The 26,695-nt window shown below is 52.5% G+C and overlaps 1 protein-coding gene and 1 long non-coding RNA gene across 4 annotated transcripts; one reads left to right on the forward strand and one right to left on the reverse strand.

Moving 5' to 3' along the window:
- Positions 1 to 1,947: 1,947 nt before the first annotated feature.
- On the forward strand, positions 1,948 to 13,433 carry LOC109572971 (uncharacterized). 2 transcript variants are annotated; one of them, XR_011561613.1, is made up of 3 exons: positions 1,948 to 2,060; positions 4,382 to 4,541; positions 6,279 to 13,433. It is a non-coding gene; the product is annotated as an uncharacterized lncRNA (long non-coding RNA). The 2 variants fall into 2 exon arrangements; XR_011561612.1 differs by having other exon boundaries at positions 6,373 to 13,433.
- CADM4 (cell adhesion molecule 4) lies at positions 5,014 to 19,654 on the reverse strand. 2 transcript variants are annotated; one of them, XM_070771178.1, is made up of 9 exons: positions 19,542 to 19,654; positions 9,930 to 10,076; positions 9,477 to 9,629; positions 9,088 to 9,222; positions 8,278 to 8,442; positions 8,059 to 8,149; positions 7,511 to 7,683; positions 6,534 to 6,662; positions 5,014 to 6,053 (listed from the first exon to the last, which is right to left on the reverse strand). In XM_070771178.1, exons 1-9 carry the CDS (start codon positions 19,603 to 19,605, stop codon positions 5,944 to 5,946), a joined length of 1,167 nt encoding a protein of 388 aa, XP_070627279.1. In that variant the 5' UTR covers positions 19,606 to 19,654; the 3' UTR covers positions 5,014 to 5,943. The 2 variants fall into 2 exon arrangements, with proteins under 2 accessions (XP_070627279.1, XP_070627280.1); XM_070771179.1 differs by lacking the exon at positions 9,930 to 10,076 and having other exon boundaries at positions 19,542 to 19,643.
- Between the last annotated feature and the right edge of the window lie 7,041 nt (positions 19,655 to 26,695).

Genomic DNA, 26,695 nt, shown 5'->3' on the forward strand with positions numbered 1-26,695 from the left:
GCTTAGTCGTTCAGTTATGTCCAGCTCTTTATGACCCATGGACTGTAGCATGCCAGGCTCCTCTGTCCATGGGGGTTCTCCAGGCAAGAATACTAGAGTGGGTTGCCATGCCCTCCTCCAGGGGATCTTCCCAACCCAGGGATCGAACCCAGGTCTCCCGCATTGCGGGTGGATTCTTTACCAGCTGAGCTACCAGTGAAGCCCCTTCTTCACAACTGTGGGGCTTAGTAATCCTGCAATTGCTGTCTAGAATGGGCTCCTTCCTGACTCTCTGCTTGGAGAACTCTTAATCTCTCTCTGAACCCACCTCACATACAAGAACCTCTATACTTCTCCCCAGCCAGACACCACCTCTGCCTCTTTGAAGATGCCTTCCGACTCCTCTACTTTCTCTCCCTCTTCATCAACACTACACACGTACACATGGCACTTCTTTTGTCTCTCACTGTGCTTCTTGACAGCAGAGTGCCAGGCTGAGCAAATTATGAAGGGGCTGGCAGCCTCAGCTGCACCTCTTACATGCCAAGGCCCGTGCTGGGTATTGGGTAATATGGTGGAAAATACATGATCCTAAGCCTAAGGGGTCATGTTTAATGCTGGGGACTAAAGAGAAAAAGATTAAGATTGAGCCTGGAGGAGGCTGAGGCATGGCAAAGCTGGCATCAGTGGCAGGTGAGCTTTCTAAAGACACCTGGATTGGGCTTTAAGGACAGAAAGAATTCATAAATGGCAGAGAAGAGTTCTTATAATACTCTATTGCCTATAGTGTTAGCCGCTCAGTCATGTCCTACTCTTTGCTACCCCATGGACTGTAGCCCACTATACTCCTCTGTCCATGGAATTCTCCAGGCAAGAATACTGGAGTGGATTGCCATTTCCTTCTCCAGGTGATCTTCCCAACCCAGGGATTGAACCTGGATCTCCTGCATTGCAGGCAGATTTTTTATTTACCATCTGAGCCACCAGGGAAGCCCATTGCCTATAGGGCCCCATTTAATTTGGGAATTCTACTTCATGCCAGGATAGGTTGCCAGATTTAGTAAATAAAAATATACAACACCCAGTTAAATTTCAATTTGCGATAAACAGATGGTCTTTTAGAAATGTACATCTCAAATATTGCATGGAACATAGGTATATTAATCAATTCTTTGTTGTTTATCTGAAATTCAAATCTAACCGGGTGGTCTATATTTTAACTGGCAACCATACACCAGGGACAATCAGAACTTCCTATGGGATTACCAGGAGACATTGCTCAGCAGTCCTGCCTACCCATTCCCAAGCCCACAGCATACTAAGCCCCTCCCAGAGTATTTCAGATGTCAGATGGAAACATTCCTCGGTGCTCAAGTCCCATTCCTACGTGAATATGGGGGCCAGACTGGCTTCCACGATCTTAGAGGGGAATAAATGAGACTCCCTCACTATTATAACACAGTGCCGGAGACCCCACAACGTCCAACTCCCAAGACGCCAAGCGCGAACATAATGGGCACCCGTTCCCACAATGCTAGGGAGAAGAAGCAAGAGCAAAATCTTAGGACTATAAGGACCAGTGCCCACAGTGCCCTGGTACTGCAATTTCTCCCAGGATGCCTTGGGCCTGTAACGACCACCTTCCAAGGCGCTCTTCGTCAAAGCACTCCAAGCTTCCAGGACGCTGAGCGGAAGGTGTGTGTGACAAAAGAGACGGTTCCCCGCAAGAAGCTAGGATAATCCCAGAATGCTCCAGACCCATTAACGACTAGTAGCCAGACTCCCACAATGCTTTAGGGCAGGGCGTCCGGTTTTCCCAGGATGCCCCCAGAGCGGCATAGAGCCGCGTTGTGGGAGAAAAGGGAGCCTGGGTCTCGCTTTCGAGTCATCACAGCCCAAGACCGCTGCCGACTCCTCGGTGACGGGAGCCGTCACTCCCATCATGCAGCGCTGCCGTAGTGCCCGCTTCCCAGCATGCCCCGCGCACCTCCATCCCGGACACTCACCGGCGCTGGCGGCCCCAGTTCTGGCTCGGCGGCAGCGGTTGCACGCCCAGGCTCTGCGCCTGCGCTGCAAGTAGGGTAGGAGGGAGTGCGAGGGGCGTGAAGAGCCTAGGGCGCTTGCGCGACGAGATAGACCATTCCTGTCGCGGAGTGGGAAAGGGGGCTCTCTGGGTCGGGCCATCGATGAGGCTCGCGCAGGGGGTTCCGGGCTTTGCCCCTCGCTGTCCGGTTTACTTGGTACAGTCCGCAACCGGACCGAACAAGAAACGGCAAGGCTCGCGCGTGCATGAGCGCTCGCATGAACGCGCCAACGGATAATAGGATGCTCCGAGAGTGGGGTGGGGGTGTCAGCTCGGCCCGGATCCCGGACCCGAGGCCTGCTCATTTGCATAATCTTAGCGCGGGACAATGGGAGGCCTAGGGCGCTGAAGGGGTTGATTTGCATATTCCCCTGAGGGGCCATACTCCTGAGCGCAGAGATTAGCATATGCGGGGCAAACTGGGGTGGGCATGGGGTGGGGAGTCGGGGTGGCGGTGGGGCGGAGGTGGGGGGCGGGGGGCGACTGACTAGCGCGTGCGCAGAGGGACTGCGGACTAGCGCGAAGCGGGCATCCTTGGTGTAATTGGGATCTGTTTGCATTTGGTGTCTGGGCACAAGGGACGAGACCCTCACCAACCCTCACAACCCTCCCTTCCCACAAGCAGGATAAACATTTATTGTTCACTTGTGCTAGAGGGCACTATGGTTTCCGCAGCGAGCATAGCCAGCATCTTAGCTGCTGGCCTCCCAATCAAAGGAAGGAGATTCACTTATAATCAGGACCACAACTGAGCGTTTAGACTTGGGATGAGTAGAGCAGAGGAAGCTATGGGAGTCACAAGAGGCGCATGCCCCAGGGAGTCTTTGGCACACGGAAGAGCAAGGACAAAGGCCTAGAGGCAAATTTTTTAAAAAGTTGAATGGTTTGAGGAAGTGAAAGCAGTTTAGTATGCCTGGAACAAAGGGAGGGGAAGTTCCTCCAGGTGAAGTTAAGAGCTCAGACTTTAAGATGAGAGTATAGGAAGCTATTGCAGCATTCTTAGTCTTCCTGGAAATGACTCACTTTCCAATTGAAAACTCTCCAATGAGATCCCATTACACCTGGAAAGAAAATCAAAGGCTTTATCAGGTCCCTGGGGCTTCCCTAGTGGCTCAGACGGTAAAGAATTTGCATGCAATGCAGGAGACCTGGGTTCGATCCCAAGGTCAGGAAGATCCCCTGGAGAAGGGAATGAAAACTCACTCCAGTATTCGTGCCTAGAGAATTCCATGGACAGAGGAGCCTTTTGGGCTTCAGTCCATAGCATCGCAAACAGTCGGACGGACTGAGCCACTAACACTTTGACTTCCCTGGTAGCTCAGCTGTTTAAGAATCCACCTACAATGCAGGAGACCCCGGTTCGATTCCTGGGTCGGGAAGATCCCCTGGAGAAGGGATAGGCAACCCACTCCAATATTCTTGGGCTTCCCTGGTGGCTCAGCTGGTAAAGAATCTGCCTGCAATGTGGGAGACCTGGGTTCAATCCCTGGGTTGGGAAGAATCCCTGGAGTAGAAATGGCTGGAGAATTCCATGGAGTGGGGTCTTAAAGAGTCTGACAGAACTGAGCAGTTTTCACTTTTCAGGGGCTAAACACCTGGTCTAACCCACTCATCTCTGACTTCACCCCCATCCCCTCCTCTCTCCACTGGGGTGCTGTCTACCTGAGCCTTACCGTCTTAGGCACTTGCCATTGCTGTTCCCTTTGCCTGAAAATGCTTTCTTCTCTGATCTTCAAATAACTGTTTGCTCGTCATTCATATCCTGGCAGAGGTGTCAATCTGAGAGGTTTTCTCTGATGTTTCTGAGATAGCACCTCCAGATTGACTCTAGAGAAGTGAGTGGCTTATGAATAAAGCAGGATTGGCTCTCAGAGCCAGTGAGATGATTGTTGAAGCTGGGACTGACAGATTCACGGGGCTTTATTGTCCTTTTCCACTTTTGTATGTTTGATGTTTTCTATAGTAAGAAGTTAAAAGAAAATAGTACCCCATATCCCCTTACTCTGCCTTTTATCTTAATAGTACTTGTGTGTGTGTGCATGCGCTCAGCCATGTTCAACTCTTTGTCACCCACTTTGACTGTAACCCCACGAGGCTTCTCTGTCCATGGAATTTTCCAGGCAAGACTACTAGAGTGGGTTGCCATTTCCTACTCCAGGGGATCTTCCTGACCCAGAGATCTAACCCCCACCTCTTGGCATCTCCTGCAGGCAGATTCTTTACCATTGCGCCACCTAGGAAACCCAGCAGTACTTATGGCAATCTGAAATTGAGTTTTGTTTGTTTTGCTTCCTTGCTGTAATGTTTTCCTCATAAAAGGAAAGAAGGCAAGAATGGAGTCACTCTTTTCCACTTTGGATACTCAGTGCCTAGAACAGGATCAAGTCTGCGGTCAGCACTAAGCTATCTGGAACACCTAGCTTTTGCCTGTTTTATTCACCGTGGCATCTCCAGCCCTTTGAGCAGCACCTTGTACAAAGTAAGGTTAATATATTTTTTACTTGAAAATAAAAATCACTTGTTTAAAATTTAGATGAATGAATGAGGGGCCAGGAATGCCAGGCTCAGGAGCTTTGACTTGGTCTAGAGGTAAACGGAGAGCTAGGGAAAGATTTTTGAGCTGGCAGGGACAGGTTTTGACAGTGCAAAATGTGAGTAATTGAAAGGTCTTCTGGAGATTGATGTCAGGGCTGGGGATAAGGCAGGGGAAGTGTCCAGGCTACTGGATGGGGATAGGGTAGCTCAGTGGCTACTGAAAGGACAAGACAGTGCTTTTTGGCTTAAAGACTGACCAGAAAAAACCCAGGTTTCTTGGGAGGGTGGAGGTGTCCTTAGAGATGTAAGGACCCTTTCCTGACCTATACAGTCCACCAGCAATTATCACCCTCCCTCCCCCTCCCAACATGGTGCAGGTCTGGGCAGAGGGACAGACACACAGCCACCCCAAAAACTTGTTCTCTCCTCAGTTTAATGGTGGTTAGTGGGATTGCCAAACCCCCTCCCCATTCCCCTCCCCGCCCCGTACAAAATGTGTTTTGTTTTGTTTTTTAAACAAGAAAAAGGGGGCAAAAGCCAGGAATGGGGGGGAGGGGGTGCAATCTGATATTTTCATACAGATTTTTTATTTTTTTAATATATTATATATAAAACCATAGAGAGCAATGCACCCTCCCCCCAGACTCCTTTCCCCCTCCCCGGGGGGCCTGGAGGAGAGATGGGGAAGGCCCCCCCAGGAGTGGGTGGACAGAGAGACAAAGATGGATGGGACAGATGTGGGGGGAGGGAGGAGGGGAGGAGAGCCCAGGAGCTGGGGAAAGGGGACTGGAGCAAAGTTGGGGCTGTCTCCCTCACCGCCCCCATCAAAGTTATGACACAAAGACACAGAATCCCTGTTTCCACGCCCTCCCCCCACCCTTACCCCCACCGTGCAAACATGGCTTTGCAAAGAGGTGCCCAGAGCTCTGTGGAACTCCTACAATGGCTGGCATGGGGTCTGGGACCCCCAAAGAAATCTCTGTTCCCCTTCCCTGCCCACCCCACCCTTCCCAGAATCTGACCCCTCCCCACAAGACCTGGGACTGCAGCCTAGGGGCCTTGGCCTTCCCCCAGTTATCTTACCCCAACCCAATCCCTACCGCCCTCCCTGGACTTAGGGGGTCTGGACCTTTGGCCCTTGCCCCCCCATCGGGGGACCCAGACCTCTGGGCCCTTGCTTCTGGCCCTTGTAGAGACCCAGGCAGCCAACACCCCCATCCCTGTCCAAGCGTCTGAGGTGTTAGTGGTGGGGGGAGAAGCCCACCATCCCAGACTCTGGTAAATGTCTTTGCAGCTGGCAGTGGGGTGGACCCCAGCCCAGGCCCAGGCCTGGGGTGGAGGTGGGGTCAGATGAAGAATTCTTCTTTCCTCTTGTGTCCATCGCTGCCATTGAGAAAGGCTTCTCTCGCTTCTCCCTGCTCATCCAGGCCACTGGCCTCATGGGTCAGATAGGAGCCTGAGGGGTGACAGACCCCCCCCCGGCAGAGGCCACAGATACGTGTGGACCCAGGAGTTGGACGGGGAGGCAGACAAAACACATCAGATGAAGAGGAAGAGATGGAACATACAGGGAGAGAGTCAAGTCCAGGGAAGAGCAAAACAGGGGCAGAGAAAGACAGAAAAGCAGAATTAGGAGTACTTCACAAGTTCACTGAAAGATCAACCCTTATCCGTTCTCTAGGTAGTATCCCCTTGATCCGCTCCCAACGAATTCGCCAATTAGGAATTCAAACGTAAACGTCCTTTATTCAGCTCCAACCCTGAACCCCTTTTAGGATACTGGACCGAAAGACCCGCCCCTTTCGGGATCTGGGCCTCAAGTTTCCAATCCTGGATCTACGCCCGCCCTCTGTCAAATCGGGTTCTAGGCCCCACCCTCTTCTGGACGCCACAACCAACCACACCCGTCGCTGAATTTGACCCCGCCCCCACTCACCCTTCTGCCGTACCGAGCACCAGACCATGCCCACCAGCACACAGATGATCAGAAACACCAGTAGCGCCAGGATGCCGCCCACAATGGCGTAGGGCACAGACGTCTGAGCCTCTACCACCGCACCAGGGTCTGCCAGAGGGACAGGGCGCAGGCCCAGGTCATCAGAGGACGGTCCCAGCCCGGGCCCATAGCTGGCAATGTCTTAAACCATTCTGCAGCCACGTCCAACCGCGCCCCCTTAACGTTCCACGCCTCGCAAATTACCGCCACCTGGTGGGCCCTTCCCCTGGCGCCTCCCCCCCGCCCCCCCCCCCCCCAATTAGCAATAATTGCGCCTTGGAAAAATCTCATTGGCTACGACACTGTCACTGAACAAAGCTCCTGGCGCCATTCTTGATGTTCCACTTCTTCAAGGAACGCTTGTTGGTTTGTACACTGCCTGACTTGGCCCCCAGTCATTTCGCTAATACTTACCTGCCTCCTCCCCCCACTTCATTCCCCAGAGAACAGAAATAGCACATCCTTTTTCTTTGACTTCAGACCTAAATCCCTTCCCATCTTGTTTAAAACGCTCCAGGTATTTAAACCGCTGATCTAGGGCCCAGCCACTCCAAAATTCCTGCCGCACCGTCATAGGAGCTAAACACATAACACTTCTTTGTGCTAGCGACATCCAACTGCTTTCTATATTTAGCTCATAATTTTTACAACAACCCTATGAGGTAGGTGCTGTTGTTTATTTCCACTTTACCGATGAGGAAACTAAGGCACAAAGTTACCTGCAACAGGACGCTGCAGAACTGAATCTGAATCCAGACAATCAGTCTGGTCCCAGAACTGTAAGAACTCTGTGGGTTTTTGACCCCCCGGAATCATTCTTTGCATAGGTCGACGCCTCAAACACGTTCCAATCCTTCCTTCCTGTTTCCAAGGCCCAGTCCCACCCAGGACGGGGAGGACTGCCCCCAGGTCCTCACCGTAGACCACGAGCACATAGAGCGCCCTCGCGTGGCCGTGCTTGTTCGACGCCTCGCAGGTGTAGGTGCCATTATCCGCGGATACCAGGCCGGGCAGCGTAAGCGTTTCCCCGACTGCCTCCGCCCGCTCTGGCAAAGACTCATTACCCCGGTTCCAGCGGATCTGGTTTGGCCTGGGCGGGGATATAATGAGAGTTAGGGACGCAGGTGTCAGCACCCAATTCTGACGTCTCAGAAATCAAGATATGCGACATCTCCAAATAAGAGAATCCTTACTAGACCTTTCCTTCCTTGAAAACCAAGAGTCCCGGCCCAACTTCCACCCATCAGCAGGATCTCAGGAATCCTAGCCCCCACCTCCCTCAGCCCCTTCCTCAGAATCCAGGAGACTGGGGGACCCACAGCCTCCTTCCTCATCATCTAGCCCCAGATCCCTTCTTTCTCAGGATTCAGAAGGCTGGGTCTCAGCCCTCTCTGTTCTTCCAGCTTCAGGTTTCCGGGTCACCTATTCTCCCCAGGACCCAGGAATCTAGGACCCTAAAGCTCACCTGGGGTTCCCCGTCACAGCACACGTCAGCACCAATGTGTCTCCCTCCCTCACCACAGCTTGGGAGGCATGGATCCGGGCCGTGGGGGAGTCTGTGGGCAGGAGTGAGATGGGAGAGTGGTTATCTGGGTTATGCAGGACTAGGAATTCTCCCGGGGGCAGGTGGCAGGCGCATTGGAACCCTCCTTCCCCGCCGGGCGCTGGCCTGCCAGGCACTTACACTGCACGTCCAGCACGTACTGCGTCTGCTTGCTGTGTCCGGAGGGTAGCGCCTGGTTCTGCGCCTCGCAGGTGACGATACCGCCATCGTCCTTGCGGTCTACACGAAACCGCACTGTGCTTGCCACGCTCCAGACCTTGCCATTTTCCTGGCCGCTGGTCACTCCTGCCAAGCCCCGCCCAGAAACTGTCAAGGCAGGGCTATGGCTCCGCCCACTGAAGGCACACCCTCCCATCTGGCCAATCCTAAAGCAGGCTATTTGCCAAGCTCCACCCCTTATCCACAGCCTCGCCTCTAGTCCTCCAAACCACGCCCCTATCCAAACCAGGCCCACGACCCCGTGTCTCTTCCCAAAGCTCCTCGATCTTTCACCCCACGTCCTCTCATCTAACAATATTCAATAAGTATATACTGAGTGGTGGTTTAGTCGCTAAGTCATGTCCGACTCTTGCGACCCCATGGACTGTTAACCCGCCAGACTCCTCTGTCCATGGGATTTTCCAGGCAAGAATAATGGAGTAGGTTGCCATTTCCTTCTCCAGGAGATCTTCCCAACCCAGGGACTGAACCTGGGTCTCCTGAGCTGTAGATTGTCTCCTGTGTTGCAGGCAAATTCTTTACCGACTGAGCCACCAGGGAAGCCCAATGTATTGAGTAGTAGTGTCCGCCAAACCCATGCACTCTTCCTCAAGCTCCATCCATATATAAAGCAGCCTTTCCCAAGCCACATCTCCTGGAACCCCGTCTCTTAAGTCTCGCCCTTTACAGGCACGTCTCCAGCCCACTCCCATCCCCGTCCCCAGGTTATACCTTTCAGTTCCTTTCGGTCCCGGTACCAGCGCAGGACGGCAGCCGGGCGGGACCGTGGAACAAGACAGCTGAGCTCCACCTCGCCGCCCTCCACCGCCTGTTCCCGGACCTCCACTATAGGATTCTCCGGGGCCACTGCCACAGGGAGAAGGGGACAAGAGGGAGGTCAAGAGACAGACCAAGGTGGGCTCAGAGTAACCAAACTGCAGGATTCCAGGGAACCGGGGGAACAAAGGGTCAAACACAGAGGCAAGAGGTCAGGGAAACCGGCCATATTTACTGGGAGCAGATGTCCAGGAGGTTAAAAACAGCCAGGGTCAAGTCTCAGGATAAGGGATGAGCAAAGGAGAAAGGAGACAGGATAGATCTGAGGAGGGGGAGGCTGTTACCCAGTACAGTGAGCGTGGCAATCTGGTGGTGGGTGTCCTCTGTGTAGAGCTGGCAGAAGTAGCCCCCCTCGTCCTCCAGGCGAGCATCTGAGAGCCGGATCCGTACCCGGCGCGGGGAGAACTCCTCAAGCTGGAAACGCTCATCCTTCAGGGCTAGAGAGTGAAAAGGCGGGAGTGAACTTGGGGAATCCGTAGTTCAGAAGTCCCACCTTTCTTCCAGAAGCTTAGAGTTCGGCCCTCTCTTTTCTCCAACCACACCCAGGTGTCTAAGGTGCCCACCTAGTCACTCTCCTGGGTACCCAGAATGTTTCAGGGCCTCTCACACGACCAGGAGTCCAGGCCCCAGCCCCCTCCTCCCTCAGATGCAGGAGACCAGAGCCTCAGCTCTGTCTTCGGTCAGTCCCCGGCCCTCTCCTCTTCCAAGACTCAGGCTCTGGACCCCCCAGCACGCACCACGGGTACCATTGAAGAAGAGGGTCTGCCGGGCGGGGTTCTGAATGACAACTATGGATCCATCATACTGGTGCAGTCGGCAGGTTATTTCGGCCACCCCACCCTCAGCCACTGTCACATTCTCCGTCTGTACTTCCTGTCCTGCCCCTGGACCAGTAGACAGAGAAACAGGATAAGAGACTCATTGAGGGGTACAGTTCAGTCTTTGCTCTCTCCCTCGGGTCCTCACCCATCCAAACTTCCAATACCTCTCCTTCCCCTTTCATGCAGTTCAGTACACCCAACATTTCCTGTGGGCTGGAATCCAGGAGATGGATAAAACCTGACCCCTGCTCTAGAGGAGCTGCAATCAAGATCCAGTGGATCTAAGGAGTGGGTGGGTGGGGCAGCACAGGTCACACTGGGAGCCCAGAGGAAGCGGAGACTAAGACCACCCAGGGAGATGAGTGGTCAGAGAAGATTCTAGAAGAAAGCTCCATTGGATCCATATTTTAAAGAGTGAGCAATCCACGGGCTATGGGAAACTGTTGTGTGTTCACCAAACCCCATCTTTCACACCTGAGCACATGTTTTAACTTGTCTGCAGAGATGGGCGAGATATTCTTCTCATCCCTGTAGAGTTAAGTTTGCTGCTTTTCCTGTTTTGGGTGTTGTTGGGTTTTTTTAAGGCTGTATAGCACAGCTTGTGGGATCTTAGTTCCCTAAACAGGGACTGAACCCCTACCCCCTGCAGTAGAAGTGCAGAGTCTTAACCACAACCATTGAACCACCAGGGAAATTCCTGCTGCTCTTCCCATTAATGGAGCACTCTGACCCTGTGAACCTGGGGAGGGCTTGTGACTTGCTTTGATCAACAGAATTTGCTAGAAGTGATATTGAATGAGTTCTGGAGCCTGGATCTCAAGAGACCTCACAGCTTCCACTCATGCCCTTTTGATGCTCTGACACTGTTGAGTGAAGATGCCCAGGCCAGCCTCCTTGAGGATGAGAGACCACACAGAGGGAGAGAAGCCCAGCCAAAAGCCAGCACCAAATGCCAGCCACGGGAATCAGACCATTCTGGACTATCCAGCCCCCGTGGCACCACCAGGTGACTGCAGCCACATGAGTGACCCCAGTTGAGACCAAGAGAAGTGCCCGATTGATCCTGTCCAAACTGCTGACTCCCAGAGTCATGAGCAAAAAACATAATTGCTGTTCAAAGCCACAATGTTTTGGAGGGTGTCTTAACACGGCTAAAGTTAATTGGTACAACACACTGAAGTGAAAGTCACTCAGTCATGTCCAACTCTTTGCGACCCCATGGACTGTACAGAATTGAATTCTCCAGGCCAGAATACTGCAGTGGGTAGCCGTACCCACTCACTCCAGGGGATCTTCCCAACCCAGGGATCAAACTCAGGTCTCCCGCATTGCAGGCAGATTCTTTACCAGCTAAGCCACCAGGGAAGCCCTCAAGGGACAACACACTATTAGGCTACATTTCCGAGGATCCCTTGTGCTTACATGGGGCCCCATGACTGATTTCTGGCCAATGGGCTGTGGGCAGAAGAGAGAAACACCTCCTCCAGCCTGGTTCATCTCACCCGCAATCCTTCATGCTGGCAGAATGGAGAGGACTCCTAGGAGCCCAGAGGAGAACAGGATTATGAAGGAGTCTGGGGCCCTAACTTTCTGCCCCGGGTTAACCTGCCTGCACAGGACTGTAGCATGAGTGAGAAATACATTTTTTGGTTAAGCCATTGAGATTTCAGGGCTGTTGTTACAGCAGTTAACTTACCCTGATTAATCCATCAGAGGAATGAAGTAAGAGATTAGTAAGGGGGCGTTTCCAGCCAAGTAAACAGTGCAGAGTAAAGCTCAAAGCTGAGATTAATCATCATCAGCATCATCAATGTCACTGTCATCTTCAAAATAACAATAACCATCATAGCTACTGTTTATTAGGCAATTTCTGTTCTAGGCTTTGTGCTAAGGGCATTACCCATATAATTTCCATTTAATCATCACAATACCTGAATAAGGGAGGCACTATTATCAATTCCCAGTTTTCTTTTTCCAGTTCTCATGTTTTAGATGAGAAAATTTGTTCCACAGCAAGAAAATGACTTGGCCAAGGTCACAGCCTGAGAGCGGCAGAGGCAGGATCTGCCTCGAGGTCTCCCAGTTCTGTATCCTGCACCCACATCCACTCCTGGTTGTCTGGGTGAAAGGTGTCCAGCATTGGTGAGGACTGTGACATGTGCTTGTGAAGGGTCTCAGCCAAGCTACAAGATCAGCTTTTATCCTGAAGGCCAGGAACTGAAGCAGGAAAGAGCCATCATCAGATTTGATTATTCACTTTTTTTTTTTTTTTTTTGGCCATGCCATGTAGCACATGGGATCTTAGTTCCTTGACCAGGCATCAAACTCATACCCCCTGCATTGGAAGCAGGGAATCTTAATCACCAGACCACCAGGGAAGTCCCTGGTTATTCACCTTTAAATTCTGGATAACGATTTTTTCATATCTCTTACATTCTGTCTCATTCATTCATTTGTGCTGCAGGGAGGTTTTCAGGGGCTGGGTGCCCAGGAATGAGTCAGATGAGGTCCCTGTCCTGGAAGGCCTTCAAGATTTATGGGGAGGTAGACATAAATCATTGTAAAATCCCATGAGAAGTGTTTCAGTCCCTCTAAGAGGGATAGGTAACCTGATTTGGGGGCTGAAGGCTGGAAAAGATTAATTCTGAAGAGGGCGGGGGAAGCAGAGACAGTTAGCTTCCTACTCAGTATACACTCTTTAGTGTATACTTTTCTCTTTAGTAAAAGAATCCTGATTGTACTTTGTGGTTGCCCTGTGATGTGCTCATCAGCTAAGTCATGTTCGACTTCTTGCGGCCCCACACCATGGACTGTCCAGCCCACCAGGCTCCTCAGTCCATGGGATTTTCCAGACTAGAAATACTGGAGTGGGTTGCCATTTCCTCCTCCAGGTGATATTCCCGACCCAGGGATTGAACCCACATCTCCTGTGTCTCCTGCATTGGCCGGTGGATTCTTTACCACTGAGCCACCCGGGTAGCCCTTACGGTTGCCCTACATTCAGCAGAAAGAGAAATTTCCCAGACTCCCTTGCAGCTAAGTGAGGCCACGTGATAAAGTTTTGTCCGACTAGATATCAGGAAAAGTGTCATGTGACTGTCGAGGGGACTTCTTTTTTTAAATTTTGCTATGCCAAGTCTTAGTTGCAGCATGTCAACTCTTAGTTGTGGCATGTGGGATCTAGCTCCCTGACCAGGGATCAAACCCAGGCTCCCTGCATCAGGAGCACAGAGTCCTAGCCACTGGATCACCATGGAAGTCGAAGGGGACTTCTTAAAGAAAGGGGACAAGTCCTTTTTCCACCTGGTCACCTTTGTGCTGCCTGAAACTAGCATGTGATGGAGTTCGGGAACTGAGACCTGGAAGATGCCTGGGTCTCTGGTGATGATGTGGAATTGTCATAAAAGCCTTCGATACTAACTTCCGGCTTCTTTTATCTTTGAATATAATGTTTTGTGAATTTAAGCCCCTCTTAGGGGTTTATCTCGAGAAGGGGACGACAGAGGATGAGATGGCTGGATGGCATCACCGACTCGATGGACATGAGTTTGGGTGAACTCCGGGAGTTGGTGATGGACAGGGAGGCCTGGTGTGCTGCGATTCACGGGGTCACACAAAGTCGGACACAACTGAGTGACTGAACTGAACTGAACTAGGGGTTTATCTAGCACTTTCCTGAATAGCAATCTTAATATGTCCAATCCTGGCACCAAACATTTTCCTTCCCATGTTTTCTCAGTCTCAGTAAATGTCACAACCTGGTTGCTCAGGCCAAAACACCTAAAAATCATCCACGTTTTCACCCTTTCCCTCACCTCTAACAGCCACTCCATCAGCAAGATCTATCCATTCTGCTTCTAAAATATATCCCAAACCTGTTCACCTTTGTCACATCATCCAGTGACACTGTCTCTGACCTGGTCCTTCAAGAGCTACTCGTGAGTCTCCCTACTTCCACACCTGCCTCCCCACAAGACCAGTCTTAACACATCAGCTGGACAGTTGCAGTGCGTGGGCTTTTCCTGTGGTGGAGCACAGGCTCTAGAGTGCGCAGGCTCAGTAGTCACAGCTCATGGGTCACAGCACATGCCCCGAGGCATGTGGGACCTTCACTTAGACCAGGGATCAGACCCAGACCTCCTGCATTGGGAGCGTGGACCACCGTTAGCCACTGGACCACCAGGGAAGTCCCCAGAACTCTTTCTAGTTCATCACCACTCTTTTATTTCCTGTATGGAACTTTCACTGAAATTATTTTATTCATTTGCACACTTGTCGGTTGTCCGTCCCCCGTTACTCATGAAGGCAGGATTGCAATCTCTCGGGTTTGTTGCTGCACCCTAGTGTGTGGATGTGTGCTTGACCCTTGATAAATGTCTGGGGAGACAGATGCCTGAATCTCAAGTGCTAGGCATTTCAGCCTCACGACAACTTTGTGACATGGCATTATTCTCATCTTAAACACTTGGGTTGATCCCAGCTGGACCACTTGCCATCTGTGTGACCTGGGACAAATGGCTTAACCTTCCTGAGCCTCAGATGCCCCGTCTGTAAAGTGGGGATGATGCCAGGGCCTGATTCACAAAAATCAGAACCTGAGGCTCAGGGAGCCCCCTGCGCTGCTGTTATTACAACCTCCAGAAACATGCTTATTCCTGTGAAAACTGAACTGGCCTGTTTGCACATCGGGCACTTTTTAAAAAAACATCTTGAAGGCTATCCGTGGATCCTGGTCCTCGACAAGCCCAAGGGCTAGCCCCCCATTTTACAGATGCGGAGAATGAGGCTCAGGGGTCCCAGGCCAGTCAGTGGCAGAAACTCAACATCTCTTGGGTGCCCTCAGGACCTCTGGGTCTGCACCGCCCCCAAACATATCCCCTGCTCTCTGCTTGAGGGAGCACATGGGGTAAGGGTGGGGGGCTTTTGTTTTATTCCCTCCCCCTCCTGAGGAGTCAGTAACCAACAGTGTCTGTGCCTGGAATATTAATGTCCCAGGAGCTTTTGTTTCGGGGTTGGGGGGTGGTGAGGCAGGACTTTTCTGGTCAGCGAGGGGTTGAGCTTTGGTGACTGGGGCACTGGCCCTTTAAACTGCCTGGAAAAAAAGGGACTAGGGAGGGTTTGGGAAAGAGTGGCTGAGCAGGTGATGTGTGGAGACCCAGAATCCAACACTCTCCTCCTTTAGACCCAGGAATCCAGCCCCCCGAACTGCCTCCTCTCCCAGGATCCAGGAGCTTCCTTCTCCATCAGGATCAGGAATCTGGGTTCTCAGCATCTTCTCTCAAATCCAGAAGTCGCAAGCCCCCAGACTTCTCCCTCCTCAAATCCAGGATTCTGGGCCCTCACCCCCCTCTTCCTTCAGGAACCAGGGGTCCAGACTACACAGCTGGTGGATGTTTCCACGGAGACTAAAGGGAGTGGGGGGAGCACTTCCTGGGTCCTGAGTCAGCGAATACCCAAGGGAGTCTCAAGGTCACAGTTCCGGGAAGGTCACAGCCGCCCCCTCCATATCTTCTCTCCAGGGGACTCATGGCATCCTGCCTCCTCCCCCCCCATCCTCCCCTAGGGAGGTGGTACATCCCTGCATCCTGACCGAACCCCCCCCCTCACAGCCCCCCATCAATGGCGGAGTCCGAACATCCTCACACAAAGCATCAATTCTTCCCCAGCTCAGCCTTGTGAAGGCGCCTGTATTCGCAGGACCTAGGGTCCCAGCGAATCAGGGTCCCAGCCCCTCCTCCCTCAGAAACCTGGAGTGGGACCCCCGCCCAGGACTTCCTCTCTCAGGACTCTGCACCTGCACCCCACCCTCCGTCAAGACCCAGGAGTCTGGGATCCCAGTGCCCTTCTCCTTCTGGACCCAGGAGTTCAAGCCCCCCAGCCCCTCCTCCCTCAGACCCAGAGTCCAAGACCCCAGCCCCTCCTCGCCCTAACATGGAACCCCCTAGACTTCTGCTCCCTCAGACCCAGGACTCTAGGCCCCCGGCTCCAGGACCTCCCGGGAACTTTTGGCTCCAGGGCCACAGCCATCAGCCCCCCAGAACCACAGCCCCGTCTCCCCAGCCCTCCTGTCCCCCTCCCGTCTGTGAGCCAAGCATCAGGTGGGGGCGTCGGGGTGAGTCAGCAGCCTCGCATACAAAGTTCCCCCTGTGGCCCCCACGTTCCTGGGATATTCAAAACTCCCTGGATTCCGGGCCTTGAGCCCAGTCAGGGGGTGGGGGAGTCCTCCGGAGGTTCCCCCTGGGTGTGGGGTCAGGGAAAGAATTCCTGCTCCGGGAAGGGTGCACTGAGCCCTTGCTGTCTTCTCTTCCACCCCCAGCGTCCTCTATATTCACCCCCTTCCAGAAGAACCCGGGCTCTGCAGCCGCCCTCTTGCCCCACTGGGTGTCTGCTGAGGCGCCTCCGTGCCTGGTTCCTAGAGGACCTAGGGGCCTGGGGTCTGCACAGGCGGGAACCAGTGGGTGCTCGGGTCGTGGTGCCACAGGCCACTGGGCGCTGGCGAGTCCAGGCCCCCCACCCCCACCCCACCCAGAGAGAGAAAGCTGCCTTTGTGTTCCCCAAGATGGGGACAGGCCAGGCTCGCACGACATTAACCCACCCCAGGCCCCAGCCCTGCTGCGTCTAAGGTCTTGGAATCCCTTGGGGAACCTGACCCCCTGCTCTGGGGACGCAGGCATCCGGCTCATGGGTGGGTGAGGGCCAGAGGCAGAACCCTGCTTCTCAGAGTGGCCAGCCTAAACTCTAGGAGGCAGGAAGAGTCAGTCCCTGGGGAGGGAAACATTATTCCGGATTAACAAACTCTCCCTCCATCAGGGCCCCCCAGCCCCACTCTTAATAGCCTCTTCATCCTTTCTTTGGATCTGGAGGTCTGTTTCCCGTGCTCCCTTCTGGGCCATCCAGTGCCTGGCCTGTGGGTCTGTTTCTGCCTGCCTGCATCTCTGGGCAGGCAACCTATCCCTCTCTAAATCCCTTTCGCCCGCCCACCCTGGACCCTTCTTTCTGTTGGCATACATCTCATCATCCTTTTCTGATATTCCTGGTGTAAATGAACCCCAGCTCCTGTCCCCACTCCTGCTGGCTGGGCAAGGTGAGACGGGAAGGGGAGTGACAAAGAGTGGAAGGTGGGGGCCCTGGACACCTCCAAGAATCCGGTGGCCAAAGCCATTCAGAAATAGCCAATGAAAAGGAAAGCAGGGTGGGCCCCCTGGGATCAGATACTTCAGCTGCCTAGCCCATACCTTACAGAAGGGGAAGTGAGGCTCAGAGGGGGATGGGGAAGGGGCGGACCCAGAACTACACCTGAGAGCCCCGGTTCCAGAGTGCTTCCCATGACACCTAGCTCTCTCCCAACTGGTAAAGTCCCCCGTCATTTCATCTAGAGAAAGTTTACAGAGGGAATTAGGGCACCAGGGAGCAGAGACTTTAAAACCGCAGGAGGGACAAGCCTGGAGAGCTCCTTCCCAGAAGTGCTGGCGAAAAGATTCTCAAACTGGGGAGTTGGTCCTCCTAGGCAGTATTCTGATTCTGAGAATCCAAACTCCCACGATTCTAGACCTCAGAGGTGTCAAGATTCAGGATCTCGAAGAGGTAAAGGTTTCAGAATTTTGAAGGTGTCCGGAGGCTAGAATGCAAACGCCAGGGAAGTTCTAGAATTTTAAAGGTGTCAAGAGTCTAAAGACTTAGGGCTTCCGGAAGCCAGTGGTTCTAAAACACCCTCAGGTTCTCTGATCACTGGATTGATTGGTTCTAGGAGTCTATGAGCTGGCCTAACAAAGAGAAACAAAAGTGGACGGAGATGTAGCTTAAGTACTAAAGCGCTCATCTGGGAAATTGTGGCTTGTCTGCCACAAAGAAAGGACGCAATGGTGAAAGTTCTGAAGCGATGACAGAAGACTATAGACTAAAGCAAGGTGGAGGGTGACAGGCCCACTCTCAGCCTGTCACTTTGCCCTGAGGAGACGGGAAGCACACTTTGCCTCAGCTCTGGAGTGGGGAAGGTGTCACTGCACCCAGCTAGCCAGAAACCCCTTCGGGCGTCCAAGCTGGAGTACCTTTCCTTTCAGGTCACTGAGTTCAACACCCTCACTTTACAGAAAGGGAAACTGAGGCCCCGAGAGAGAAGGGTGCTTGCCATTGGCTACACTAGCAAATGGCACGAGCCAAAATTTAAACCCAGGCAGGCCCCCAACCCTGTGCCATCTGGTCACAGCTCCCAAATTTCTACAGGACATCCGGCCCTACCACTCCGGCTCAGCTACCTCCCTGTTATCTGTTCCCCCCTGACCCCGAGTGGCTTTCCCCGCTGGGGAGGGGGTGACTGGTGGCAGGTACCAGGCACACACAGTGTGAGAGTGTGAGTGTGGGGGTGACATTTCCTGACCTTGTCCTGGGTCTCAGGGTCACCCTGTCTTCGAGGACTCCAGCTTTTCACAGTGTGTGATAAGGGAACGTGGAGGGCTCCCTGGATGTCCTGGAGGGGGCTTCTCTGTAGATAGTGGCCTGGGTGTGTGAATGGGTGGGGAGGGGCAGCATTTGGAAGGCATCTGTTGGATCCACGTGTGTGCCCACATGCCAAGGTTCCCCCACACACTTCACACACACACACACACACACACACACACACACACACACACACACATGCACACATTTCCCTCCAGGGCCCTTCAGGATGCCCTGCCCGACTCAGTTCCTCTCCAGGGGCACAGAGGGACAGAGAGATGCAGAAATGAAGGATGGTGATGAGGAAGCCCAGGATGGAGGATGTGACAGTAGATAGGGGAGGCAAAGAGACGGGGGACAGGGACACAGTGGGACATACAGACAGGAGAGAGTGGGGAATGGGGGAGACAGATGACAGGGAGGGCTAGAGAACCAGGAATGACAGAAAGAGAGGGGACAAGGGAATGGGACAGGTGGGGGACAGAGAAACAGAGGTGACAGAGAGACGGGGAAGAAATACAGGGGCACAGAGAAGGGAATGGAGAGCATGCTGGGGGGCGGGCAGAGTGACCCAGTGAAAAGGGACAGAGACCAAGGGACAGAGATGGGGGACAAAGACAGGCTAGAGAGCCGGGGGACAGGGAGGCAAGGAGAAAGGGGGACAGGCAGAGAGACGGGCAGTCTTGGAGACAGAGGGACAGAGGACAAGGGTAGGGGGACAAGGAGAGAGACTGAGGGACTCAGAGGCGGGCGCACAGAGGGGCGCAGGGACCGGACAGGACAGAGGGGCCGCCTCGAGAAGGCCGGCTTGGGGCTGGAGCGGGGTCTCAGGCCCTTTGTCCCTGCCGCGATCAGGGCCTGTGCGGGGCTGGGGGGGCTGCGGCACGGTGGCCGGGCCTGCGCCCCCTCCCCCGCTCGCGGCTCCCGGCTCGCGGCTCCCGGCCCGCGCTGCGCTTTGTCCCGGGGACGGGGGCCCGGCCCGGCCCCGCGCGCATTGTTCGGCCTCTGCGGCCCCGCGACCGCCCGGCTGTCACCGCGGCGCGCCCCCCGCCCCGTCCCGGCCAGCCGGCCGACCTCGGCCCCCGACCCTACCTGGCCCCGCCGCGGCCGCCCACAGCAGCAGCAGCGGCCACTGGAAGCGCCGGGCCCGGCCCATGGTGCCGCCGCCGCCGCCGCCGCTCGCTCCCGGCCCGGCACCTGCACCGCCCGCGCCGCCCGCCCCGCCCCCCGCGCCCCGCCCCCTGCCCGCCCGGGGGGCGGGGCACCGAGGCCGGGGCGGGGCCGGCGCGGGGGCGGGGGCGGGGAGAAGCGGGGAGGCCCCGGGCAACGCGGGAGAGGGCACCTCTAGAGGATGCGGGGAATCGGAGGAGGGGATGTGCCCGAGAGCTCGGGGGCCCGGGGGTGGGGGCGAGCAGGGGGCGTGTGCCGGGGGGACCCGCGGCCAGAGAGTGCGGGCGCTGGGTGAGGGCAGAAGTGGTGGGCTATGATGCGGAGGGGGGCGCGGGCAGGTGCTGTGAGGGGCAGCGTGTCGTAGGAAAGGCGAGGGTGCTGTTGCAAGGATGCGCCAAGGTGCGGGTGGGTGCGGAGGGGAGGGAGTTGAGTGAGGATGTGTGTGAGGCTGTGAGCGTCCAGGGAGGGGGAGTTTGGTGGGAAAGTGAGTGGGTGAAGTGTTCCCCGGACAGGTGGAGGTATTCCGTGGGTGAAGGTGAAGGGGGGTGCACATATTCCAGAGGGGAAGTGAACGTATTCTAGAGGGGGAGTGAAGGTGAAGGTGTGAGCATGGAGTGGGGTATAGGAAAGGTGACAGTGAGAGGTAATCTGTGGACAGGTGAGTGTGAGGTTGAGAGTGTCATGTGACAGGCTGTGAGCTGAGCCACTTTGAGAGGGAAGGCAACAGCCTGATATCTGGGCAGGTTCAGGACCTCCCAGGGCAGGGCTAGGCTGGGCTGGGGTCAGGTCTCACCCTTCCCCCGGTCCTCACCCGGAAACTCCGTGTTTCTGCATCATTCCTGGGGTGGGAGAGGCTCTGGTGGACGCCCAAGCGTCTAGCCTCCCCACCCTGCGTCCCTACTCTTCCGGCCCCAGCCTCTCTTTTCGTCCCTGACTGTCTATGAGCTCTCCCCACTTCTCTCCCATCGTTGGTGCTGACTCACTCCTCCAGACTTGGGTCCCTTTTCCCTCCTGGGAGGTGAGTCTCCCCGAGCCCCCTTCTGTGGGACTTTGTAGACCTGGTGCAGGGTTATCACCCTTATGAGCCAGGAAGAGTGAGAAACCATGGAAGGTAGGAGACTTCAACCTCTTCTATCATCATTTGACAATCAGGGAAACTGGGATATGCCAACTATGAAAATCCTTTATCTCCATCACTACCCAAAACTCCTCCATTCAGGTTCTCCACTGGACTTCAGCTCCTGGTACCCTTTCTGTTCTCAGTTCCCAGCATCCTCTCTGTCCTTGGGATCCAAGCTCCCATCAGTCTCTATGTGCCCAGGACCACAGCTCCAAGAGACTTCTTCCCTTTTCAATTCTCAGTTTATCTTTCTGTAAACTGGAGAGAGGTGTGGGGTTGGATAATCTCCAGTCCTCCTAGAGCTCATAGTCTGTGTATTGAGATAGGTGGGAGAGAGGTGTCCAACCTGGATTTGGGATACTGGATTAGGGAGTAGCTAAGGATTGTCTTTCCTCTCAAAAATCTATAGGTCCCCCACTCATGGCTTTAACCAGTGTCTCCTGCTCCAGCTCCAGGGCACCCTGGAGGATGTTGGTTTGGCTCTCATCTGTCTTGGGCCCCACCTTTTCTTCCACATGAGGTTGTCCTGTCCCAGTCCTACTACAAGTTACTGTATCCATTGGGATTTTCATGCAAGTGACGGAAAATCCAACCCAACTGGCTTAAGAAAAAGAGGATTGTTTCACATATAAAAAAGTCTTGGGTATGACTGACTCCAGCATTATCTGTCCTAAGGATAAATGGTCCCCTTACGTAGTAGTATGACTGGTCAATAGCCCTGAGACCACATATCTGGGGCTTCATATTTGCAGAGGCGTAGAGAGAGAACAGGGCTTCCCATGTGGCAGTAGTGCCTGCCAATGCAAGAGACGCATGTTTGATCCCTGGGTCAAGAAGATCCCCTGGAGGAGGGCATGGCAACCCACTCCAGTATTTATGCCTGGAGAATCTCATGGACCTCTGAGCCTGGCAGGCTACAGTCCATGGGGTTGCATAGAGTCAGACACGAATGAAACCACTTAACATACACTCACATAGGTATATATCTGAGCTTCCTGGGTGGTGCTGGTGGTAAATAATCTGCCTGCCAATGCAGGACATGCAAGAGATGTGGGTTCAATCCCTGGGTTGTGAAGATCTCCTGGAGTAGGAAATAAAAGTATTCTTCAGTATTCTTGCCTGGAGAATCCCGTGGACAGAGGAGCCTGGCAGGCTATGGGTCATAGGGTGGCAAAGAGTTGGACATGACTGAAGCGACTTAGCATAGCACACAGCACAGAGAGAGAAAAAGACAGACAGACTGAGAAAGCCAGGCTGTGGGAGCCTGAGCAGAGATAAGAGACTTGAAGAAGCTCCTTCAGCAGAATGAGGAAATACTTTTTTTTCCTTAGAACCCTCCTTGAAATTGGTCCAGATAATGCCACCTGCCTATCACTGAACCAACATCAATGGCCAGGAGATGAGACGAAACTGATTAAATTAGATATGAGCCACAGGCTCCCTCTACCCCCAGGTCAGAGGTGAAATTAGATTTCTCAAACAGAAGTAGATATTAGGGAGACAGTTGCTTTCCCCGCTATTTTGGGTGACGGGGTGGGCTGTGCACTGTGAGCTTGACCATTCTTGGGTTTTTGAAGTCTTGGGATGGTTTAGAGTTTGTTATTTGTTTTCTCAGCATCGTTCTGCAAGATAATAGAAAATATATTGGTCTCTGCCCCTGGTTCCTGACACAGAGCTCCTGAAACCCTTGTAATTACCTAAGTGATAAGAACACCAGGAACAGCTTTGTTCTAATATTTAGTCTTTGACCTTAGCTCCTAACTCAGGTCTCCGGAAGTCCTTGTCATTTCTTGGATGATAAGAGTGTCTTTTGTTCTAATAGGTGACTTATGGTGGGCTCCTGGATGAGGTCTGGTCCCCAAAAAGACCCAACTATGGTAACAAACTTGAGATTTTCAGCCGCACTCCCCATTCTCTTGAGAAGGGAGAAGGGCTGAAATTGGAGTGAAGGATCCATGATGCCTTTGTGATGAAGCCTCTGTAAAAATCCCAATAGTATGGGGTTCAGGCAGCTTGTGGGTTGATGAACACATGCAGGGGCTGGGAGAGTGACATGCCTGAAAAGAGAATGGAAGTTGTGTGCCCCTGGGCACAGACCTTGCCCTGTGCATCTCTTCCATCTGACTGTTCATCTGTATTCTCTATCATATTCTTTTAAAATAAAAGGAAGTCACTGTTTTCCTGAATTCTGCGAGCCACTCTGGTGGGTTAATCAGACCTGAAGAGGGGGATCCTCATGGGAACCTATGGTTTGTAGCCGATTGGTCAGAAGCACAATCTGGACTTCTGATTGTCATTGGAAGTGGGAAGTATGGGCCTGAGTCCTTAATCTGTGGGATCTGAGGCTATTTCCGGGTAGATAGTGTCAGAATTAAGTCACAGAACAGCCAGCCAGGGTCACAGAAAATTGCCTGGTGTGGGGAAGCACTCCCCACATTTGATGACCTGAAGTGTTGTGAGTGTGATGCTGGTGTGAGAGTAGAGGAGATGCACAGGAGAAAGACACAGTAGGGAAAAACTGAGTTGTTCCCTCTACAGAAAGAAGACTGGGTGGGCATTTTCCCCCAACACACATTCCCTCCTCCTTTGTTCTTTCCTAAGAGAATCCTGATTTTGTTCAGGCATCAACTTTTCTTTAATAGTCAGCTGATGTGTGGGAAGTCCTAGGAGTAGGGTCTGATTATACTTTGTTAAATACTGTGGTTCCATGCCCGCTTCTAGTGCAAGGGGTGAGGCATGAAACAAATCAGGCAAATAAAATGCGGGAAAGGCAAGTCACCCTGGAAGTTTTGGGATAAGCTTTCTTTGTTTTAAAAAAGAAGAGAAGAGATGGCCCTTTGTTATTGCTTCTGAATGTGGGTGTGATGCCTGGAACTGCAGTGGCCTTCTTGAGGCCATGAGGCAGATATGCTTGACTGGATCCTTTAGGACATAATGGAAACATTGAATAAGTCAAGCCAGGAACTGCCCTAACTCATGATCTCTTCTGTGAGATCATCAATTTCCTCTTTGTTTCAACCATTTTGAGTTGGGTATCCTTGTAAATACAGCCCTGACCACCATATTACCTGCAATTCAGATAGAATACATGGAGGCATCCCTGCTTACAGAGTAAAACATTTTAAGTGGTAGTTTTCTTTTTCAGTTGCTCCCCCATCCTTGTGATGAGATCTCTCTCATAGAGGTGGTTTTCTCCGCTCTGCCTGAGTGGGTTGCCTACCATGAGAACTGCCTGAGTGGCAGATGCTTGTTTCAATGTGCACAACTGTATGTCATGGCTTTGATACAAACTTCCCTGGCTGTAGCAGAGGAGGTTGTCGGCAGCGTCCTGACCCAAACTGGACTCCACCAGAGAAGAGAGAGAAGAATCTGTTCATCAAAATAGTATAACCAGACACAGTAGTTCTTGGTACTTGACATTTCAAGGGCATGTTTGGCTACTGTGTTTGAGGCCGGAGGTAGTCTGTGAGGAGACAAAAGTAAGGTGAAAGCCCAGTCCATGAAGGAAGCCACACACTCAGAGTAAGAGAGAGTGACACAGAGAGGCAGATTTTGCAAAAGGGAGACAACATTGATTTCGCCCAGCTTTTCAATTCTGTTTCTTGTCCCTGGCGCAGCCCAGAGACCTAGCTCTTGCCTGGATTCTAAACTTCCAATAATGCTGTCGTTTTTTGCTTGAGTCAGCTCAAACAGATTTTATTTCTTGCAATTGAGATCCCTGAACAAAAACTTGGGAGCCATTAATGATGAGGTCCTGATCACAAGGTCTGATGTAGAACATTATGAGAAATTTATCTCTAGCCTCAATAGCTGCACCATGGGACATGTATTTCCATCCTTTGATCCCCACTGTAGGGCATCATGGGAGACGCAATCCTACCCTCCAGTCTCTGCCACAGGGTCTCATGGGAAATGCAGTCCTAGCCTCAATTTCAGCTCTAAGTCATCGTGGGAAATGTATTCCTAGCCTCCAGTCTCTGCTGTAGGGGTATCATGATGAATGCAATCCTAGTCTCCAGTTATCACCCAGGGGAGCAACCTGAGGGTCCCTAACCCACACCTCAACTGTCTCAATAAAACAAGTACACCTCCCTTAGACAAAAAGGTAAGGAAGCCATCCTCCCCCTCATTTCTAAGAAAAACCTCACTCCAGGCAAACTTGCAAAAAAAAAAAAAAAACAACCCACAATTGACTATACCTTCTAGCTGCTTTTTCTTTTTCTTTTTTTTTTTACAAGATAGGAACAAGAGAGCCTTAACCACAAGACACTGGTATAAGCTGACCGGACTTCAAAATTGGGACAAGGGTTGCTCTGCAGCTCATTACCATCTCATTGTAATATTAAAATCTCTGCCCCCGGCGCCATATTGGTACAATCCAATTCCTGTCCAGCCACCAAAGGGTCATTCAAGGGCAGAAAAGAGGAGTTCATTCCAGGAAATCAGTACCTATTCCACAAATCAGGGTGACATGAGACCCGCCCCCAATAGCTCTTCTTCACCCTTTTCTATAAAAAGCTTGTCCCCCACTTGTAATCTGGAAGAAGGTATCTTTAGAGCATAGAATATCCAACCAGTCAATCCTAAAGGAAGTCAGTCCTGAATATTCATTGGAAGGACTGATGTTGAAGCTGAAACTCCAACACTTTGGCCACCTGATGCGAAGGACTGACTTATTAGAAAAAACCCTGATACTGGGAAATATTGAAGGCAGAAGGAGAAGAGGATGACAGAGGATGAGATGGTTGGATGGCATCACTGATTGGCTGGACATGAGTTTAAGCAAGCTCCAGGAGTTGGTGATGGACAGGGAAGCCTCGCGGGCTGCAGTCCATTGGGTCCCCAAGAGTCAGACATGACTGAGCGACTGAACTGAACTGACCCCTTCTCCATTCCTGGACCACTGAATAAAAATCTGCCTTGCAACAAACTTCTGGATTCACCGGTGTGGGAGGGTAAGGGGATTGGAGGGGTAGGGGGGTGGGGCGGAGCGGGAAGTGGAGGTTGCTTTTCAGTAAGTTTCTGCTGCTGTAGAGAATCACAGCAGAATGGTGAAAGTAGCCTCAATTTTAATTATGAACCATCTCAGAAAATGTCATCTTAGCCTCATCTCTGCTTAAGGGTATCATGGGAAATATAGCCTTAGGCCAGGTTTTGTTGTAGGGTACCACCCAAGATGTCCTCTTTCCTTCCCTCCCTTCCTCCTTTGTTCATGTCCTGGGCTCTAATCTAGAAACTGGGAATACAGTAGTGAGCAAATAAAAGGATTTACTCTTTATGGAGAGTCTTGTGGGGAGAGTTAGCAAAAACCAGACAAACAAGTGATTATTCTAGCCAACCATTGCAGCATAACAAAATACCCCAAAACTCAGCCATGTAAAGCCACAACCTCTTTATTTTATGATTCTGTGGGTCAGGAATTTGAGCAAGGCACAGTGAGGTCAGTGTGGATTGGCTCGTCAATGGATTGGAGCCAACAGCCAGAGATGGATGAGCTGCTTCATCTGGAGCCATATATTGGAAACTTTGGTTCTGTGTGGGTTGAATTGTGTCCCCCCAAAATATGTTGAAATCCTAACTCCCAGATTCTATGAATGTGACCTTATATGGAAATAGGGGGACTTCCAGGCAGAGGGTGCATGTTCGATCCCTGGTTGGGGAACTTAATACCCTACATGCTGAGGGGTACAGACAAAAAGTAAAAAAAATAAAGGAAAGAAAGGTAGATTGATATATTAAGATGAGGTCAAACTGGATTAGGGTGAGCCCCTAAATCCAGTGAAGGGTGTCCTCATACAAAGAGAGAGATTTGGAGACTCACAGCCATATTGACAGGAAAGAAAGTCATGTGATGACAGGCAGAGACTGGAGTGATGCAGCCACAAGCCAAGGACTGTTGAGGATTGCCGACAAAGAAGGCTGAGTGCCGGAGTTGATGCTTTCCAACTGTGGTGCT

The sequence above is a fragment of the Bos indicus genome, chromosome 18 (genome assembly GCF_029378745.1).
Source record: "Bos indicus isolate NIAB-ARS_2022 breed Sahiwal x Tharparkar chromosome 18, NIAB-ARS_B.indTharparkar_mat_pri_1.0, whole genome shotgun sequence".
NCBI lineage: Eukaryota > Metazoa > Chordata > Mammalia > Artiodactyla > Bovidae > Bos > Bos indicus.

What these genes read in the sequence shown, in the direction of transcription:
- CADM4 (XM_070771178.1), bottom strand. Translation starts at nt 19,605, where the DNA reads ATGGGCCGGGCCCGGCGCTTCCAGTGGCCGCTGCTGCTGCTGTGGGCG. An exon ending in GGCGGCCGCGGCGGGGCCAG is followed by an intron (nt 10,077 to 19,541) that starts GTAGGGTCGGGG and finishes CTACTGGTCCAG; the next exon opens with GGGCAGGACAGGAAGTACAG. An exon ending in TGCCACGCTCACTGTACTGG is followed by an intron (nt 9,223 to 9,476) that starts GTAACAGCCTCC and finishes TCCCTGTGGCAG; the next exon opens with TGGCCCCGGAGAATCCTATA.